General features: G+C 34.9%; 1 protein-coding gene across 6 annotated transcripts in view; it reads left to right on the top strand.

The window, feature by feature from the left end:
• The window catches only part of Zmym4 (zinc finger MYM-type containing 4), a 145,833-nt gene that overhangs the window by 37,093 nt on the left and 89,385 nt on the right, over positions 1-19,355 (top strand). The window contains exon 1 of one of the 6 annotated variants that reach the window (XM_058570905.1): positions 6,119-6,214. The exons of the other annotated variants lie outside the window; for them this stretch is intronic. Within the exon in view, the coding sequence (XP_058426888.1) occupies positions 6,188-6,214 (27 nt within the window). The 5' untranslated portion in view covers positions 6,119-6,187. Of the gene's footprint in view, positions 1-6,118; positions 6,215-19,355 lie in introns of those variants that run through there. 6 annotated transcript variants of the gene reach the window in all.

Here is a 19,355-nt window from a genome sequence, read left to right as displayed (position 1 = left end):
AACTACTTGGGAGGCTGAGGCAGAGGATTATAAGTTCAAGGCCTTGGCACCTTATCTCAAAATAAAAAAATGTCTTGGGATGTAGTTCAGTGGTAGCACACTTCTGGTTTCAATCCTTGGTATCACTGCCCCCCCCCCCCCATTGGATTGAAGTATACTGTGTATCTTAAATATATATATCATATGATACCAGGGCTTAAATTTTTATTTTATATGTAGCAAAGTGATATATAATTATTTTACAATTTTGAATATTGCAAAAGTATAATAGATGTTACCAATTCCTGTATACACATATAATTAATGAATATTCTTGGTTTAAAGTATGTTTCTAATCCCTGTAGGTTTTTTTCTTCTTTTAAATGAATAGTAGTGAGCTGGGGTGAGGTCTTGGGTTTGATCGCCAATGCTGCAAAACAAGGGAGTTCCTAGTCTTTTAAATGTGTTTCCAAAACAGCATGTTTAGGCTTTTCATAAATTAGAGTTTTGAGAAACATGTAATTGAGAATATCTAGTTTCTATAGCTAGGAAAGCAGTGTACTTACCTAGTGTGAAATATACTGATAACTAAGCCATATAGATGATTCGTTACATTAACTTTAGATGGAAGTATCATGTCTACATTCAGTGAATTGTTTATTCAAAAAGACAACTCTTATCTAAGATGAATGATCCAGAAATGCTGAGTTTTTATATTTCTTAGATATAAAAGAAAATATATATTTTCTTTTTTGGTAACTTTATAGATAAAACACCACACTAGTAATTAAGTGTGAGAAGTAAGAAATATGAAAACGTAGTTAAAAATTATTCTTTTTGCAGGGCGTGGTGGTGCATACCTATATTTTGACTACTCAGGAGGCTGAGGCAAGAGAATTACAAGTTTGAGGCCAGCCTGGGCATTTTAGTGGAACCCTGTCTCAAAGAAATTTAAAAAGGGATGGGCCTATAGCTTAATGGTAGTGTGTCTCTGGGTTCAGTCCTCACTATTGCAAACAAAACCAACCAACCAAGCAACCAAAAAAGATGATATAGGTAGAGAACAGAAGGACCAAGTACAAAATTCTTTTTTTTTTTTTAAGACAGAGTGAGAGGGAGGGAGGGAGGGAGAGAGAGAGAGAGAGAGAGAGAGAGAGAGAGAGAGAGAGAGAATTTTAATATTTATTTTTTAGTTCTCGGCGGACACAACATCTTTGTTTGTATGTGGTGCTGAGGATCGAGTGCGCTACCACTTGAGCCACATCCCCAGCCCAGTACAAAATTCTTAACAGTTAAAAATCTGTTTTATTATTATTATTTTTTTGAGGTACTGGGAATTGAACCCAGAACCTGGTGAATGGTTCATCAATCGTTCTACTATTGACCTACAACAGCGCAGCTTTGATTTTTATTTGATTTTGAATAGGGTTTTGCTACCTTGCCAAAACTGACCTTGAACTTGCAATCCTTCTGCCTCAGCTACCTGAGTAGTGGGGGTTACAGGTGTTTGCCAGCTGTGCCTACCTCTGCCTATATTATCGTGTTTAATATATTAAGTATTGTACAAAGTTGTAATTATATATAATAGTATTATATATAATATATATTTATATATACACACATACATACATATTAATTGTGACTTCGGAAAAACACAACAGCTTAGATTGTGGTAATGATGAAAAATGTTAATGGGATATCACTAAAGGAATGAGTATTTTAAAGTTAAAGTTGAACTGACTACTCTTGCTTTTGAGTTATTCTTTAAATAAAAGTCCTTGCTAGGTATGGTTACACTCACCTGTAATCCCAGCTATTCAGGAGGCTGAGACAGTATTTAAGTTTGAGGCCAGCCTTGGCAACTTAGAAATATGCTGATTCAAAATAAATAAAAAAGGATGAAGATATAGCTCAGTAGTAGAGTACCATGGGTTTCATTCCCAGTACCAAAATAAAATTTATGTGTGTATTTTTTCCAGGATCTTTTTGGTTCTGTAATGTTTTTCTCACTTAAGAAATATAAAAATATTTATTTATTTATTAAATATTTATTATTTATTTATTTTTTTTAGTTTTTGGAGGACACAACATCTTTGTTTGTATGTGGTGCTGAGGATCGAACCCGGGCCGCACGCATGCCAGGCGAGCGCGCTACTGCTTGAGCCACATCCCCAGCCCAAGAAATATAAAAATATTTAAGTGCTGTTTTCTTGTATATACTTGCATAATATCCATTAACATTCACAAGTAGGGATTTGCTCAATTTTTATTGGTATTTGCTTTTTTCTGTTCTTTTTATGAATTTTTGACTGAGATACATACTTTCCTTGGCTTTATCACAAATTATTCATTAAGCTTGAGATTCAGCTTTGAATAAATTGCCTTGTCATAAGGATGAAAATATAAAGGGACAAAATTGCAACCAATTCTTTCCCTTATGATTGTTTACTTTAATGTTTATAGCTGTGTTGAATACAGTGACTATCAGTACAGTTTAATGCTACTCACGGCCTATGAGTTCAGTAGTTGTACCCACATTGTATCAATCGTATAAATGTCAACACAGTGAAAAAAATATAAATAATGTCTTACTATTACAGTGAAAATAATTTCGAGTTTCTGAAAGGTCATGAAACTCTTTATAGGTCTGAAAATCACTGCTTCATGGGTTCTGTTTTTTCCCAAAAGTTTCTTATATGTCTGCAGATATTAAAAAAAAATTTTTTAAAATTTGTTTTAATTAGTTTTATATGACAGTAGAATGCATTTATGCACTTTGATATACATAGAAGGGATATATTTTCATTTTTCTGAGTGTACATGTTGCAGAATGATATTGGTCATGTAGTCACACACACACACATACACACAAAAAGTAATAATGTCTGTTTCATTCTACTATCTTTCCTATCCCCACATCCCTTCCCCTCCCATCACTTCCCTCTATCTAATCTAAGGTGATGCTATTCCTTTCTAGTGTTCCCCGCCTTATTGTGAATTAGCATCCACATATTAGAGAAACATTTGGCCTTTGGTTTTGTGGGATTGATTGGCTTATTTCTCTTAGCATGATATTCTCCAGCTCAATCCATTTACTGGCAAATGCCATAATTTCACTCTTCTTTAAAGCTGAGTAATATTCTACTGAGTGTATACACCACATTTTCTTCATCCATTCATCTTTTGAGGGACACCTAGGTTGGTTCCATAGTTTAGCTATTGTGAGTTGAGCTGCTATAAACATTGACGTGGCTGCATCACTGTAGTATGCTGATTTTAAGTCCTTTGGGTATAAACCAAGGAGTGGGATAGTTGGGTCAAATGTTGGTTCCATTCCCAGTTTTCTGAGGAATCTCCATACTTGTCTGCAGCTATCTTTGCAGGTACAGTGATCTTTCTTTGTCTCTGTCTTCATCAAACAGATGCTTTGAAAAATCTAAACATCAGTTGTCTCTTCAATTTTTTGTCTAAATATTATTTTAGAGTTTTCTTTGGATTCATTTTTACATTTTGGGAGTTGTGGTAACTTCCTCTTTATTTGAAGTCAGGGATCACTTGATTGGAAGTCAAGTAGTCCACGTGGTTTTTGGTTTTGTCTTAAATAATTGAAGAAACCCTAATGTGTTCTTTTATTTATGTTTTATGATTTATATGTTCATGTGTGCAGTAGATTTTTTTTAAAGCCCGGAAAATATTTTTCTTGAGGAGTAGCATAGATTTTATCACAAATGTTCTTGATTTTCCAAGCTATTAAACACTTTTGTGCATTGTTTTTTATTTAGAAAACTTGGTGAAAAAACATAGTTTAAAAACTTCCCAACTTGCACAGAATTTTGGGGGACACATTTTCCTCATTTTATTTCAAAGATAGATATAGCATTCTACACATGCAGATTAAAAATGACACAGTTTCCAACTATTAAAGATTATCCTTTCCAAATCTGTGTAGTTGATTCTCTTTGGCTGCTGTGAAGTTAGTAAATCACTTTAAGATGATAACTTTTCATAATTGAATATTTTTTAAAAAAGCTATTTTCTCAACCGTGACTGAGAAGTTATACTCTTTGTTTGGTGATAGATAAAAAACTATCTTTTGTTTTTATTTTAAGTGGTAGATGAACACTGTACCTTTATTTTATTTTATTATTTTTATGTGGTGCTGAGGATCAAACCCCTTACCTCACATGTGCTAGGTGAGCACTCTACCACTGAGCCACAACCCCAGTCCCATGGTGAAAGATTTTTGACCAGTTTATGTTTATTAGGTTATTAGAACTTCTTAAACAATTTTTCCCATTAAAATATATAATTTAAATATAGCATTCAAACGATATACATTCTATTAATATATAATAGAATATTTCTAATAGCTGGCTTGTCAATATGTTCTTTGATTTGAAATTAGGTCATTTGGTTCATATTATTGAATTATGAATTTCTAAAATCCAACTTAACCTCCTGTGCTTCTATTTGGAACTTTGGTGTTTATTGAACATAGAATTTTTAAAAAACACTACTAAAAAAGTATGCTGCCTGCACATGAAATGTGAATTACAATTGATAAACATACCTACAATAAGTAGACAGCCATTCTTGTATTTAGGGAGAAACAAAGCTGTTTAATTTTTAGTTCGTATCAGATAATTTCACTGAAAATAATAATTGTGTTAAAGTTTATATAAATTCTTATATAAACTTTTGGAATAAATATGAAAAGAAGATGGATTTGATTCAATTTTAAAAGAAAAGTTAATATGTTTGAAAGTCATTATTGATGGCTGGGGAAATAGCTTAGTTGGTAGAGTGCTTGTCTTGCATGCACGAGGCCCTGGGTTCAATTCTCAGTACCACCCCCAAAAAAGTCATTATTGACTAAGAAAAGTGCCATCTTGAGAGAGAACATTATGCACTTTTTTTTTTTTTGTACTGGAGATTGAACCCAGGGCACTTTACAACTGGGCTAACATCCCCAGCCCTTTTTTATTTTTTCATTTTGAGACAGGGTCTTACTAAGTTGCTGAGGCTGGCCTCAAATTTGGTGATCCTCCCATCTCAACAGCTTGCTGGGATTACAGCTAAGACCATGCCACCATGCCCAGCTAAGCCCTAATTATCAGGTCCTCAGTTACCATTGTACTAATTTGAGTTCATAGTGACTAGCTTGATAGCGAATTGTGAGAGTTTGGAGAGAACTTCTGGTTTTATGTAGACTAACTTCATTAATATATATAGACTATAAAGAATTTGAGTGCCAGAGGAGTCAATTGTCTTGTGTTCATATTACTAAGGTTTGTTAGTGAATTAGTGGCAAAGCAATGACTAGAATGTAATAGTATAGAAAATGGCAGTTTTGTTGAGACTATTCCTTTATTTATTTATTTATTTGGTGGTGCCAAGGATCAAACCTAGGGCCTTGCATAGGCTAGACAAATGTTCTCCCTTTGATCTCCAGCCCCTCTGCTGCATATTTGACAGCAAATATTTTCCTCATATAACTGAAGTTTTTCTTTGTACACTTAATTCTTACAGTTCCAATGTGCTTGGAATTTCAGCTGCCACAGTTCAAACACCAGTGCCATAACAATAGAGTTTAGATGTCATTTATTATATAGTAAATTAATTATAATTGTGAAGTATAAATTTGGATGCTAGCTTTTTAGTCATCAAATTACTATGTAATTAACAAATTTCTGTCATAATTGTTGACCAATCATATCCCTTATTTCAAAGTCTCTTGGGATTGATTATTGTGTGTACACAAAGTTTATATACAGATAGCAAAGGGTATAGTTGGGTTGAAATGGCCAACAAAGATGAAAATGTGGAAAAGGAATGAAAAGTGATAACAGGAGCTGATAAACTGTATATTAAAAGTTTAAGATGATGAAAGGTACCAGAAGAGAGGACAAGCACTAAGCCTACATGTAGCTAGTGTGTGAATAGCTTGCAAAAGTTCAATAAATATAAAAAACAAATAGCTTGAACATCATTTAAATATCTTAGTAACAGACTCCATGTCAGTTTTTCCAGCATTCAGGCCAAAATATATTGAAGTTAGCCACATTGATAGAAAACTATAATTAAAAGCAGATTAAAGAACTTTTTATGTCAGTAAAGGCTTGTTTCATTGTTTCAGAATGTGTATGGATTAATAATAAGCTTTCTGGTGAAATGAAGATGTTAGAGAAGATATAGATGCTGCTGTGAAATGTGTACCAAGATTGCAAGGACTGATGTAAGTTGAGTGGTTAGTATCTTTACCTGTTTGATAAAACAGGTTGCTAAAATAGTCTTTTTTTTGAAGCCATCCTCACTAACTTGTGTAATGAAGAAAACTTGAAATTGCCAAGTGGCCATAAAGAGAATTTACAGTAACTTACAGTAAAGGCATATTCAACATAAATGACAGCAAGGATGAAGATGTCCTAGTAGAAGTATACTGGTAACAATTTCAGGGTAAAGGAACTCTTGGAGATGTTCACAAGATTGAAAGGGTAAAGGGTAAGAATTTGGCAGCAAACAAACAAACAAAAAACTTAGAAAGGATTATGACAACTTGGCAAAGCATGGAAAAAGTGCTTGGTGTGGTGTGGTGTGTGTGTGTGTGTGTGTGTGTGTGGTGTTTCTGGTGCTGGGGATGAATCCCAGGGCTTCTCATAATGCTAGGCAAGTGTTGTGGCTCAAAGAAAACACTTTGGATGGTGCTATTGCTCTGTGGTTGAGCACTTGCTTGCTTGCACACCCAGCACCACTAAAGCAAACAAAACAACAGTAACAACAGCCACTTTTGATTCTTATTGTTTCTTGTGTGTGGGTATGTATGTATTTATTCATTTTGGCACTGGGGATTGAACCCAGAGGTGCTTAACTACTGAGCCACATCCCCAATCCTTTATTATATTTTATTTAGAGACAGGGTCTCACCAAGTTGCTCAGGGCCTCACTAAATTGCTGAGGCTGGCTTTGAATTTGTGATCCTCTTGCCTCATCCTCCTGAGCTGCTGGGATTATAGGCATATGCCACTGTGGCCTGGCTAGTGTTTCTTCTATTTTAAGTTGCCAGCTATATAATAATGTATTCTATATCAGTTTTTCGTTTCCCTGTACATTTAAACTGGCAGAGTTTTGAAGTTTTGACAAAAATTCAGAAGATCATGTAACAATTTAAATTTTTCCCTTTGACCATTGAGATTACTTTGCATGTGTTCAACTTGTGTGGACATTTTTATGGTCCTGCTGTATGGCTGCTTGCATAAAAAACAAATTATTTTTCATAACAAAATTGTTGCATTTTCTAACTTGAGAAAATAATTAGGAAAGAATAAGTAAGGGATGTTTGAATTGGGGTAATAAAAGGAAGAAACGAGCATTACTGTTGGTGAAGGAGGCAGATTGGACATTGGTTCTGGAGTGGTCTGTTGAAAGAATAAAAAATTATTTGAATCTTCTGTGTAATCTTGAAGATTCTTGCACAATTTATGGTACACTTGAGGATGTTGACACATTCAATCTAAGCAACTTTTGAAGTACTTGATAATAACAATCATCACACAATCTACACAATTTTTGAAATACTTGGTAACTAATAAAAAAGATTTAGCTGTTTGCACTTCTGTTTTATGTTATGCAGTGTTGCAGGTGCTAGACTTACAGCAATACAGAACAGTCAAAAATCTCTCTAGGCTAGTGTGACATTGTCTATTCATAGAATAAACATTTATTGGTATGTGTCCCATGTTCCTGGCACATAGCTTCTGAAATCCTTGGATCTCTAGAAGTAGAAGTGGGGATGACCAGTTGCTGGTGGTTGTTAGACAGTTTTCAGGGTGGCAATTGTTTACCAAAAAGATAAGGCATGATTAGAGGGCTGAAGGTTGAGTCAATCATCAGTGGCCAGTGTTAATCAATCATAATACATTGTCTATAAAAACCCACAAAGGATGGAGTTCATAGAGTGTCCTGATTGCTGAACACGTGGAAATACTGGGAAGGTAATATGCCTAGAGAAGGTTTGAAAACTCCTGCCTTGCAATACCTTGAGTTAGGCATCTTTTCCAAGTAGGTGTTTTTGTTTTTCTTTTATTTTAAACCAATAAACATAAGTAAGTGTTGCTCTGAGTTCCATGAACTGTTGGTTACTAGTAAATTGACGTTGAGGAAGAGGTTGTGGGAACCTGAATTATAGCTGGTTAGTCAGAATCATAGGTCACAACTTAGGGCTTGTGATTGGCATCCAAAGTAAGGAGCAGTTTTATAGGACTAGACTTTCAGCCTGTGGGGCCTGATGTTAACTACAGGTAGATAGTATCAGAATCGAACTGCATTATATGATACCCAGTTAGTATCTGCTGGAGGATTGCTTTATTGGTGTCTGGCTTTAAGAAATATAGAATTTCTAATCCTTTATACAGTATTGATAACTTTTAGAGTTTGTTGAAAGAAACCAACTAGATTGTTCAATTTTTGTATAATTTTAAAGGTCATTGTACAAAAAGTGTAATGATTTTTTTCTTTTTTTTAAAGATAGTCTCCAAAATGGAATTAAAAATCACTGTTTGGGCTAGGGTTGTGGCTCAGTGGTGATAGAGCACTTGCCTAGCATGTGTAAGGTACTGGGTTTAATTCTCAGCACCACATATAAATAAATAAAATAAAGATTCATTGACAACTAAAAAAAAAAATTAAAAAAAAAATCTGTTTGTATAACCCCTGTTATTTGTCAGTAGATTGGACTATAAAAAGAATGGGATATTTCATAATCCAGCTTCAGAAATGCATGAGTACTTGATTCTCTATATAACATTTCCATCTACCTTTTAAGTAATGTTTTTTAGAATTGTTGTCATTGGACACATCTGCCCCAGTATAGCTAGGAAAAGTTGTGAGTTAAACTTTGTTCAGAAAGTTGGGTGTGTGCAAGATTAAGGCATCACAAAAGATTGTAACTTTAGCTGAGTAGTGTTTACTCTTGAATGAAGACTGGAAAAGTTAAGAACCACACAACAGTCCAGATGTAGTGAAACAACCTCTGAAAGATTGGGTGAGCTACAGTTCATTCATAATAGCTAGAGTGTTTGTTTTAGGAATGAAAATGTAATAAGAACATGAAGTTAGGAAAAGTTGGAGCTGTAAGGGAAGGCAGGAGCAGGTTCTGGAGTCTAATATTTACTAAGAAATTTGAACTTTTTTCTTAGGAGACTCTTTTGGAGCTGTTTATATATGCCATCCTCTCAATCTCTCAGTACTTATGTTTCTTTGCGTATATAATAGAGGTGTTAACAAGTAACTATGTTATGAAATTTTGGGTGAGATTAAATGTAATTAAGTCATGTGTTTGAAAAAAGTGACATAGTATGAGGTTCCTGCTGAGTGTTTATTGCTGTTGTAATGGTTGGGGAACCACTGTTTTAGGCCATCTACAAAATTCTGTAATTAGATAATGGTTAGAAACGTGAATGATGGTCAGTAGCTTTACTGAAAGAGTCTTACTCAAAACTGGAGAAACAAAAATAAAAATTAGTAAAACAGCAAAGTGCACCCTGGTAGGGGTGAATATTGGTGGAATGTTTTTTTGTTGGGCAATTTGATAACATGTCAAAAAGTTTAATGTCTATGTCCCGTAATCTAGTGATTCTACTTCTAGGAATTCTTTCTACAGATAAACTAACATATATAAGCCAAATTGTAGGTTCAGAGATGACAATTACAATATTATATTTGTTAAAAAAAAAAAAAGCAGGAAGCAACTTAAACATCCATCAATACAAGACAGTAAAATCTATATATTCAGTAAATGAAGTGAGGTAGATTTCTATATAAAGAGAAATTTCCGAGAAGTATCGTTAAAAATGTATTTGGGAAATATTTCTCTTTGTGTACTTACTTATATCTTTGTTAGTCTCAGAGAAAGTGGTATCTGATTTTAAGTTTGATTTTTTTGAGGAGAATGAATGTTTAGTACTTGTATTCTTTATCATTATTATTATTATTTGGAATTGGAGTCTTTAACTGAGTCTTAAGACTGCTTTGTAAATAAGATATTGACTATTGACATGCTATTAAAAAACTCTAGTTTGCTTTTAAATCTTTTAAAGCAATATTAAAAACTCTGGTCCAGCTTTTAAAAAAAATTTTAATGAAGATTTTTGTTTTTGGTTTAAAGATTTTCTTATTTTCTAGGATGTTTTTTTCCCCAGCTTATCTTACCTGTGATATTTATTTTGGTGTGTAATAGTGGTCCCAGTTTTTCCACTCTAAATGGTTGCTTGTTATAGTCTAATTTTTTTGCCTTGTTTTGTGTTAAGAGAGAGAATTGATCTTTGGGTTTAGCAGCATAGAGATGTCCTTCATGACATTGACAAGAACAGTTTCAGTGGAAATACTTACTGAAGTAGGTAAGCATGTGTGGCAGAACTCTGAGAGGCAGCACGTGTGGACAACTAACTAACTAACTCTCTTGCTATCAAGGGGAGAAAAAAAGTGGGCAGTAGCTCTAGGGGAATTGGGAGACATGAGAACTGTTTTTTAAGATGGAAGAAATAATATATCATGTGTGTATGGTATGGGAAAGAACCATTAGAAAGGGGAAAATGGATGGTGTAGGAGAGAAAATAGAGACTTCAGAACAGTGTCCCTAAGAAAGTAAGAGGGTGTGTGATTTAACTTGGCTGCACAAGTGGAGGAATTGGTCTTAGTATGGGAGGAACATTGATAGCACATCTTTAAGAACAAAAAGGGAAGGAAGGATGGTAATAGTCGATTGACTGTGGAGGGCTAGGGTTGTGGCTCAGCAGTGGAGTGCTTTCCTAGCACATGCGAGGCCCTGGGTTTGATTCTCAGTACCACATAAAAATTATAAAGGTCCAACTACAACTAAAATAAATAAATAAATAAATAAATAAATAAAAAGATTGTGGAGACTTGTAGATGTTCTTTTCATTTTCCTTAGTTAAGGTTTTTTTAAAGTTTAATTGACATGTAAAAATGACATGTATGGTGAGCAATATGTTTTCATTTATGTATATATGTGGAAAATGACTTAAGTCCAAACTATTCATATAGGCATTACCTCACATTCCATGTTTTTTTTTTTTTTTAGAGAGAGTGAGAGAGAGAGAGAGAATTGTTTTAATATTTATTTTTTAGTTATTGGCAGACACAACATCTTTGTTTGTATGTGGTGCTGAGGATCAAACCCGGGCCACACGCATACCAGGCGAGCGTGCTACCACTTGAGCCACATCCCCAGCCCACATTCCATGTTTTTGTACTGAGAACACTTATTATCTGCTTAGCAATTTGCAAGTATACAACATGGCTGTTACTTAGGTTCACTGCAGTGTATTTTCTCCTAATTGAAATTTGGTGTCCTTTTGCCAACATTTCCTCAATTCTCTCACCTCCCAGTCTTTGTTTTACTATCTGTTTTATGAGTATGATTTTTTTTTTAAAAACCCTTCTACATATATCTCATTTTAATCTAATGCCCTCCAGGTCCCTCCATGTAATTGAAAATGACAGGACTCCCCCTACCCCCCCAACCCAGAGACACTCTTATCACTGAGTTTCGCCCACAGCACTTTGTATTTTTTATTTTGAGACAGGGTTTTCCAGGCCGTCCCTGAGTTTGTGATCCTCCTGCTTTAAAATTTTTAAAATTTTATTTTTTAGTTGTAGTTGAACACAATACCCTTAATTAATTAATTTATTTTTATGTGGTGCTAAAGATCGAACCCAGGGCTTCGCATGTGCTAGGCCGCCGAGCCACAGTTCCTTCTGTTTAAAGGTTGAAAAATGTTGTGTGTGGGGCTAGGGTTGTGGCTCAGTGGCAGACTGCTTGCCTACCATGTGAGAAGCCCTGGGTTCGATCCTCAGCACCACGTAAAAATAAATAAATAAAACAAAGGTATTTAAAAAAATAATGATTTCCATTAAAAAAATGTTGTGTGTGAAAGAGGGGAAGAAGAGAGAGAGAGGCCCAGAGAAGACATCACATTTTCTTTATCCATCCATCCATTGATGACTACTTGGGTTGAGTCTGTATCTAGGTGATTATGAGTAGTGCTGCAATGAACATGAGTACAGGTATCTATTCTGCATACTGATTTTTATATCCTTCGGATATATACCTACGGGCAGAATTGCTGAGTCATATGGTAGTTGGATATTTAATTTTTTTTTTAAAGGAACTAACATACTATTTCATATAATGACTAATAATTAATATTCCTACTGATCATATTTTAATTCTTAATTATATACTTTTTTTTTTTTTTGGAGTACTGGGGACTGAACACAGGGCCTTGCACATGCTTGGTAAGTGCTCTACCACTGAGCTACATTCCCTAGCCCTTGAATATTTTTTTACCTTTATTCTTTAAGATGTCTGTGATAAGAGTTTGTCTAGTTTCTTAGTCACTCTCATGCACTCTTATTTTGTGAGGAGATTGACCTCTTCATATTCCCTTTGTGAACTTGTTGAATCACCTATTTACCCTCAGAGAAAAATTTTGTAGTATTTTCATTATAATTTTATACATTTCTTAAGCTTATTTCCAGAACTTTAAAAAAAAATTTTCACAATGCTGGCGATCTAGCCCAGGGCTTTGTACTTGATAGACCTACCCATCCTGAAGTTTTTAAATGCTATTAGCTATTTTTATGAATTATATTTTTCATTGTATTTTAACTAATTATTGCTTCTTCATAGAAATGCTTTTTTGAGTGTTGTATTTTGTAAAGAATCACCCTGATGTGTTCTTATTCCTAATAACTTTTCGGTCTACCACCTTGTACTTTTTGAGCAGAGAATTGTTACCTGCAAATATTGATAAATGTTTCCTTTTCATTATTACTACTTTTTATTTTTTGCATCGACTAGTACTTTTAACAAGGTAAATTAATGATTATGGTACCACTTTAATAATAACTAGATGGTAAGGTAAATATTTAACTTTGCTTGCCAATTCAGTGGATTAATTTTCAGTTGAGAACAACTCTGATAACATCTATATATTTTAGGAAAGATTGATAAGTGGCAGGGAGAGAGGTTTAGAAGAATAAGAGTCGTAGGAACCAAAGTATTTACTGTTTTCATTTAATATTTTTGTTAGATTTGGCTGATTATTTGAGGTAAATATTCTTTGACATGTTAAATATATTATGTTCTATGTACTTATTAAACTTCTCAAGTGGGAAAAGCCCTGCTTTTACAATATTAGTGAAATCCAGAGATAGTTAAATGGAATGATTATTTAACAAAAATTAACTAAACCATTTTATCTTTTATATTTATTTATTATTGTTTTTTTGGTGCTGGTGGTGGAACCCAGAGCTTGATCATGCCAGGCAAGTGCTCTACCACTGAGCTATATCCCCAATTCCAAAAATGAAACTAAAAATCTCATATTACTTTATATTGTTATTAAATATTGAGAATGATTTTTTTTTTGGTATTAAAATGTGTAGGAATTTATGTTATGGTTTGGATTTGAGGAGTCCTCCAGAAGCCCTTGTGTAAATGCAGGGATATCCAGAGGTGAAATGATAAGATGATAACAGTAACCATCTTAGTTTGGTAACTGAAGGCAGGTGGGGCGTGGCTGAGAAGGTGGGTCCCTGAGGGCTCACTCCCCTTCCCCTCCCTGCCTTGTTCCTGGCCCTGAGAAGTTGTTCGCCAAGCCATTCTACCATTATGTTCTGCCACACCCCTGGCCCCACCTTGGGCCCTAAGCAGTGGAGACCGCCAACCCTGGACTAAACTTCTGAAACTGTGAGCCCAAATAAACTTTTCCTGTAAGTTGTTCACATTGGGTTTTTGGTCACAATGATGAAAACCTAATGCACACAACTTATAGACCTTTAAATGCTGACATCAAAAGTGTGTGGTACAACCAAATGTTTTTGGAAAATGCTGGATAAAAAATAATGCAGGTTTCTTTAATTTTAGAAGTCTTAGTATTTAATGAATCAACATGCATTGTTACTTACCAAAACATAGATCTCTGGTTTTCATATTTACTTGATCATAGAAATTTCTTTCTTTTTTCTTTCTCCTTTTCTTTCCTCTCTTTCATGGCGCAGTATTGGGGTTTGAGCCCAGAGAGCTACATCTACCCAGTTGTCCTTAATTTTGTGACAGGGTCTCACTGAGTTGTTGAGGCTTCAAACTTGGGATCTTCCTGTCTCCGCAGCCCCCTAAATCACCAAAATTACAGGTGTGTTTCTCCCTGTGCCCTGATCACAGAACTTTTTTTAATTAGAGTTTTGCATTATAGATATTGAGAAATGCAAAGCTGTGGCAGTCATTTATTTTAAAAGATATCGAGAGATTATGCAAAATACAGTGTGCTAGGGCCTGTGGATATCCTAGGATAAAAAAAGATTTATCTAGAAAGTGATACTGATACATGCATAAATTAACTATCACAAGTGACTCTTAAGTGAAATATAAATCAAGGACTCATAGGAGAAATGATTTTTATAAAAGGGTCAGAAAAGTTCTCACTGAACAGCAGTACTTTCAAAGAGCAGTGAGATTTTATTAGGTCTTTCCAGAAGAGTGGAAATAATATAAGATTGGTATGATTAGAACTTTGTATAGGAGAAAGGACGTTGGTTCATAATAGTCATTTTCAAATCTTCCATTTTGCTGCTTCTCTCCTTCATTGGTTTTTCTTAGATAAAGTCCAGTACCTAAATACAACTGATACTTAGGGTGAGCAAAACAGACATTTTATTGAGAGTTGAAGGGGAGCACATTAATAATTAGTAGGCAATGCCTGTAATCTCAGCCATTCAGGAGTCTAAGGTAGAGGATCACAAGTTTGAGGCCAGCTTCAGCATCCCAGTGATACCGTAATCAACTTAGTGAGACCCTGCCTCAAAATAAAAAAATAAAATAGACTGGGGAGTATCTCAGTGTTTAAGTGCCCTTGGATCAATCCCCAGTAGTAATAACAAATAGACAGATAGATAGATAGATAGATAGACAGACAGACAGACAGACAAAATGAAGATGGTAGATATAAACTGGGATGCCTGACCACCTGTCTGGGAAGAATGTACTTAAGTGTTTGATGCATGACTTTGTCATCAGCTTTATATTGCTTTACTTGCTTTATTCCCTCAATTTTCATCCTGCTAAGCTTTCTACTTTTGAATTCTCAGTTTGTTCTGCTGTCAATTTTTATATTTGCTGTTCTTTCTTGACCCCCTCCCACCTGTTCACCTGTGTTAATTTCTGCTCATCCTTTAGATCTTAAGTTTAACACCATGAAGTGTCATAGTGTTTGTGTCAGGGGTAGAAGAGAAAATTAACTTTTTAAAAATAAGAATTGTTGATCCAGAATCCAGTATATTTCTAATCGTGATCTTTTTTGGAGGGATGGCTGGGGTGTGTGTGTAGGTGATATGTTTATCAATTCACACCATATAAAGATTACATCCTCCTCCAGTCTTTGGTGTAAGTTTTGCAAGTAAAAATGTGTTATGCCCCCCCATTGCTTAGTTTGAAATATGTGGAACTGCTTGTCATTTGTTGAATGTTTTTATTTTTAAAAGTGGGTACATTTTTATAAACAAAATGTTTAGTGAACTCTTAATATTTTTAAAGCAGGGAAATGTCTTTTATTAGTGTAACAAGAGTGATTCATATATATATATATATACACACACACACTCACACACAAATATATATACACACACACACACACACTCACACACACACAAATACATATATCTATACATACATATATATATTCTCCTGTCTCAGCCTCCCGAGCTGCTGGGATTACAGGTGTTTGCCACTGCGCATGGATGTATTTACAATTTGATAAGTACCATGCTAAGTCCTTTTTGTACTTTTTAAAATTTAATCCTAACAGCCCTATGAAGTAGGTATCTATATCCAGATTTTATGAACTTTTAGTTAAATAGCTGTTAAGTGGCCAGAGTTGAAATTTAAAATCAAGCAATTTAAGATTGGCCTAAGGTCTTAACTAATGTGCAATGATTGCTCTTAATGATGTATATAAAATAATCTCAAACATGCAATAGTTACATGTTTTGAAGTTAATGAGCAGAAACTATGAAACTTTATTGCTGATTAAAAATTCAGTGATATTTGTTGTATTGAATCAGGGTCCACATTTCTGTTTTCTTTTTTGGTTTTGTAGTTTCTCTACAGAATAGTTATTATAGCAAGAAAACCAGCTTCAACTTTAGGTACAATCAAATCTTTTTATTTAAACTTGAAGGATGAGTAGTATGACTTCGATTTTCAAGCTAAATTATGAACCGCTTATATCTAATTTCTTATTTATAAATATATAAGTTGTACAGGATTGGGGTTTACATCATGGTAGAGTGTATGCTTAGCATGCGTGAGGCCTTGGATTCAGTCCCCAGCATGGGCGCGGGGGGAAGCATCTAAAATACAGAATGATCAAGAAGCACTCAAACCTAAGTTTAGTAAAACAATGGTATCATTATGAAGCTGAGTGTTACATGTTTTTTTGTTTTGTTTTGTTTGTAATAGGGTTTGAACCAAGGGTGCTTAGTTATTGAGTCACATTTGCAGCCCTTTTTATTTTTTAAGACATGGAAATGCTAAGTTGCTTAAGGCTTTGCTATGTTGCTGAGGTTGGCCTTTAACTTGTGATCCACCCGCCTTAGCTTCCTGAGCTTCTGAGATTACAGGTGTGGGCCACCACCTGTAGGGGGGAGCTCCCCTAGACACCCAGGGGAGAGGGTTCTCCCCCCTACAGGGGAGTTTGTTTGTTGTTTGTTGTTACCCACTTGGTGAGATACAGGCCAAGAAGATATTCTGGGGTGTTGCCCAATATTTGAGAGTTATGTTTGTGTTATTTGCTTGTATAATGTTAATTGATTGGTCATCAGGAGATTTGAATTAAAAGCAAAATTTAAAAATCCATCCAAAACTAGACTGTCCTTTAATTGATGCTGTACCATCACATGTGCGATTTTCTTTGAAATGAGGTGACTATATAGTACATTTTTAATCCTGAGGGATTAAAAATGTATTATTTGTTTAACACACATACACATGTGTACACATATGTGTTTATATATAATTTAAGAGTTTTACTATTAGTATTGAGGATTGAACCCATGGGTGCTTCACCATTAAAGCACATTCTCAGCCCTTTTTAATTTTTATTTTGAGGGCTGGGCTTGTATCTTGGTGGTGGAGCACTTGCCTTGCACCTGTAAGACACTGGGTTTGATCATCAGCACTACGAAAGGAAGGAAGGGAGGGAGGGAGGGAAGAAGGAAGAAAGGAAGGAAATTGTGTCCATCTTCAACTAATTTTTTTTTATTTTTAAATTTTGAGACATGATCTTGCTTGAACTTGTGATCTTCCTTCTAGAGTTGCATGTACCATCATACCTGCTTCAGAGTTACTCTTTTAAAATTACTAGTATATGTGCATATAACATTTCTGTATTTAATATTGTTTCGGTAGTGTCTTTCAGGTTTTTAATACCTAAACTTCATTGTTGTGTACTTCTCAATATATTTGTACAGTATTTTCATTTGTAATTCAACATACTGTGAAAATCAGTCATTTTATATACAGTGCAGTAATTTTTAGTATAAAGTTGTCTTCCCTCAGGCAAAGTTTCACTTTGTTCTTTTTTCCATTCTGCAGTTTTAGTTACCCACAATCAACTGTGGTAAATTGGACATTCCAGAAATAAACAGTATATAAGTTTTCTTTTTTGTTTCCATAGGCTCCTTATCCCCTGCCTCTCCCCATCCGGTACTGAACTGGGCACCTAGCCACTGAGCCACATCCCTATTTTGTATTTTAGTTAGAGACAGGGTCTCACACAGTTGCTTAATGCCTCGCTAAGTTGCTAAGGCTGACTTTGAACTTGCGATCCTCCTGTCTCAGCCTCCTGAGCTGCTGGGATTATAGGGTATGCCATCATGCCTTTGGCTCCCTGCCACACAAAAACTTTTTTTTTTTTTTTTTTTTTGCAGTATGGGGATTGAGTTCAGGAGCATTCACTGAATTACATTCACAGATCTTGTTACTTTTTATTGTAAGACAGGGTCTTGTTAAATTCCTCAGGCTAGTCTTGAATTTGTAATCCTCTGCTTCTGGATTTGCTGGGATTACAGGCATGCATCCTTGACTGGGCTCATAAATTTTATAATTTTTTTTTTTTTAGAGAGAGAGAGAATTTTTTAATATTTATTGTTCAGTTCTCGAGAATTCATTATGATATATTTGTAGATGCACATAACATAATCTGTTCAATTTCATTCTCAGTACCTTTCCCCTTTTTTTTCCCCCTTCCCTTGATCCCTTTCCTCTGTTATATTGTTGTCCCATCTGTTTTCATGAGATTTTTTTTTTCCTCTTTCTATTTTTGATGAGATAGAAACTATAAGACCCTTGACTTTGTGAGTCTGGCATATTTTCTTTTTTTAAAGATAGATAGAGAGAGAGAATTTTTTTTTTAATATTTATTTTTTAGTTTTCGGCAGACACATCTTTGTATGTGGTGCTGAGGATCGAACCCGGGCCGCACTCATGCCAGGCGAGCGCGCTACCGCTTGAGCCACGTCCCCAGCCCCATAAATTTTAAATTGTGCCCCATTCTGAGTTGTGTGATAAAATCATTGTCCATCCTGTTCCATCCTGCCTGGAACTTGAATCATCCCTTTGTCCAGTGTATCCATGCTGTAAATACTACCTTCCCATTAGTCACTTGGTAGCAGTCTGGATTATCAGATATCAGTGTTTATTTTCAACCAACTCTGACAGAGTAGGCATGTCATAGTGCCTACATCATTCATCTATCTCATTTCATCTCATCAAGTGGACATTGTATATCTTTCTTTATCACAAGAAGGTGGGTGTATAGTACAATAAGATAAAATGAGAAGAGACCACATTCATATAATTTATTATAGTTACAGTTGTTGTGTTTTATTAATAGTTGTTGATCTCTTGCTGTGCCTAATTATAAATTAAACTTTATCATAGGTATGTAAATATAGGAAAAAGTATACTAATATAGGGTTCAGCGCCATCCATATTTTTAGGCATCCACTGAGGGTCTTCAAAAGTATCCTCTGCTGATAAGGGGGAACTGCTGTATTCACAGTTGTACATATCCATTAGTAAATTGTTTCCTGATTCTCCCTCATGCTCTTGCCCTAGTCTTGGGCAGCCACTAATCTGTTTCTTTCCCTGGGGTTTTCAAATGTATACCCATTTCCAGCAAAAGAGACTGGAGATAATTTTGTCTATTTGTAAACAGGCCTATAAATTGTTTGGTGATCAAGAAAGAGGCAATGTTTTGGGGCTGGAGTAGTGACTCAGTGGTAGAGTGCCTGCCTAC

Source organism: Marmota monax, unplaced genomic scaffold (genome assembly GCF_021218885.2).
Source record: "Marmota monax isolate L192 unplaced genomic scaffold, Marmota_monax_Labrador192_F-V1.1 WCK01_AAM20220418_F8-fsc00008, whole genome shotgun sequence".
Classification (NCBI taxonomy): Eukaryota; Metazoa; Chordata; class Mammalia; order Rodentia; family Sciuridae; genus Marmota; species Marmota monax.
Note: the sequence above shows the minus strand (reverse complement) of the source record. Positions and strands in the feature narration are given on the sequence as shown.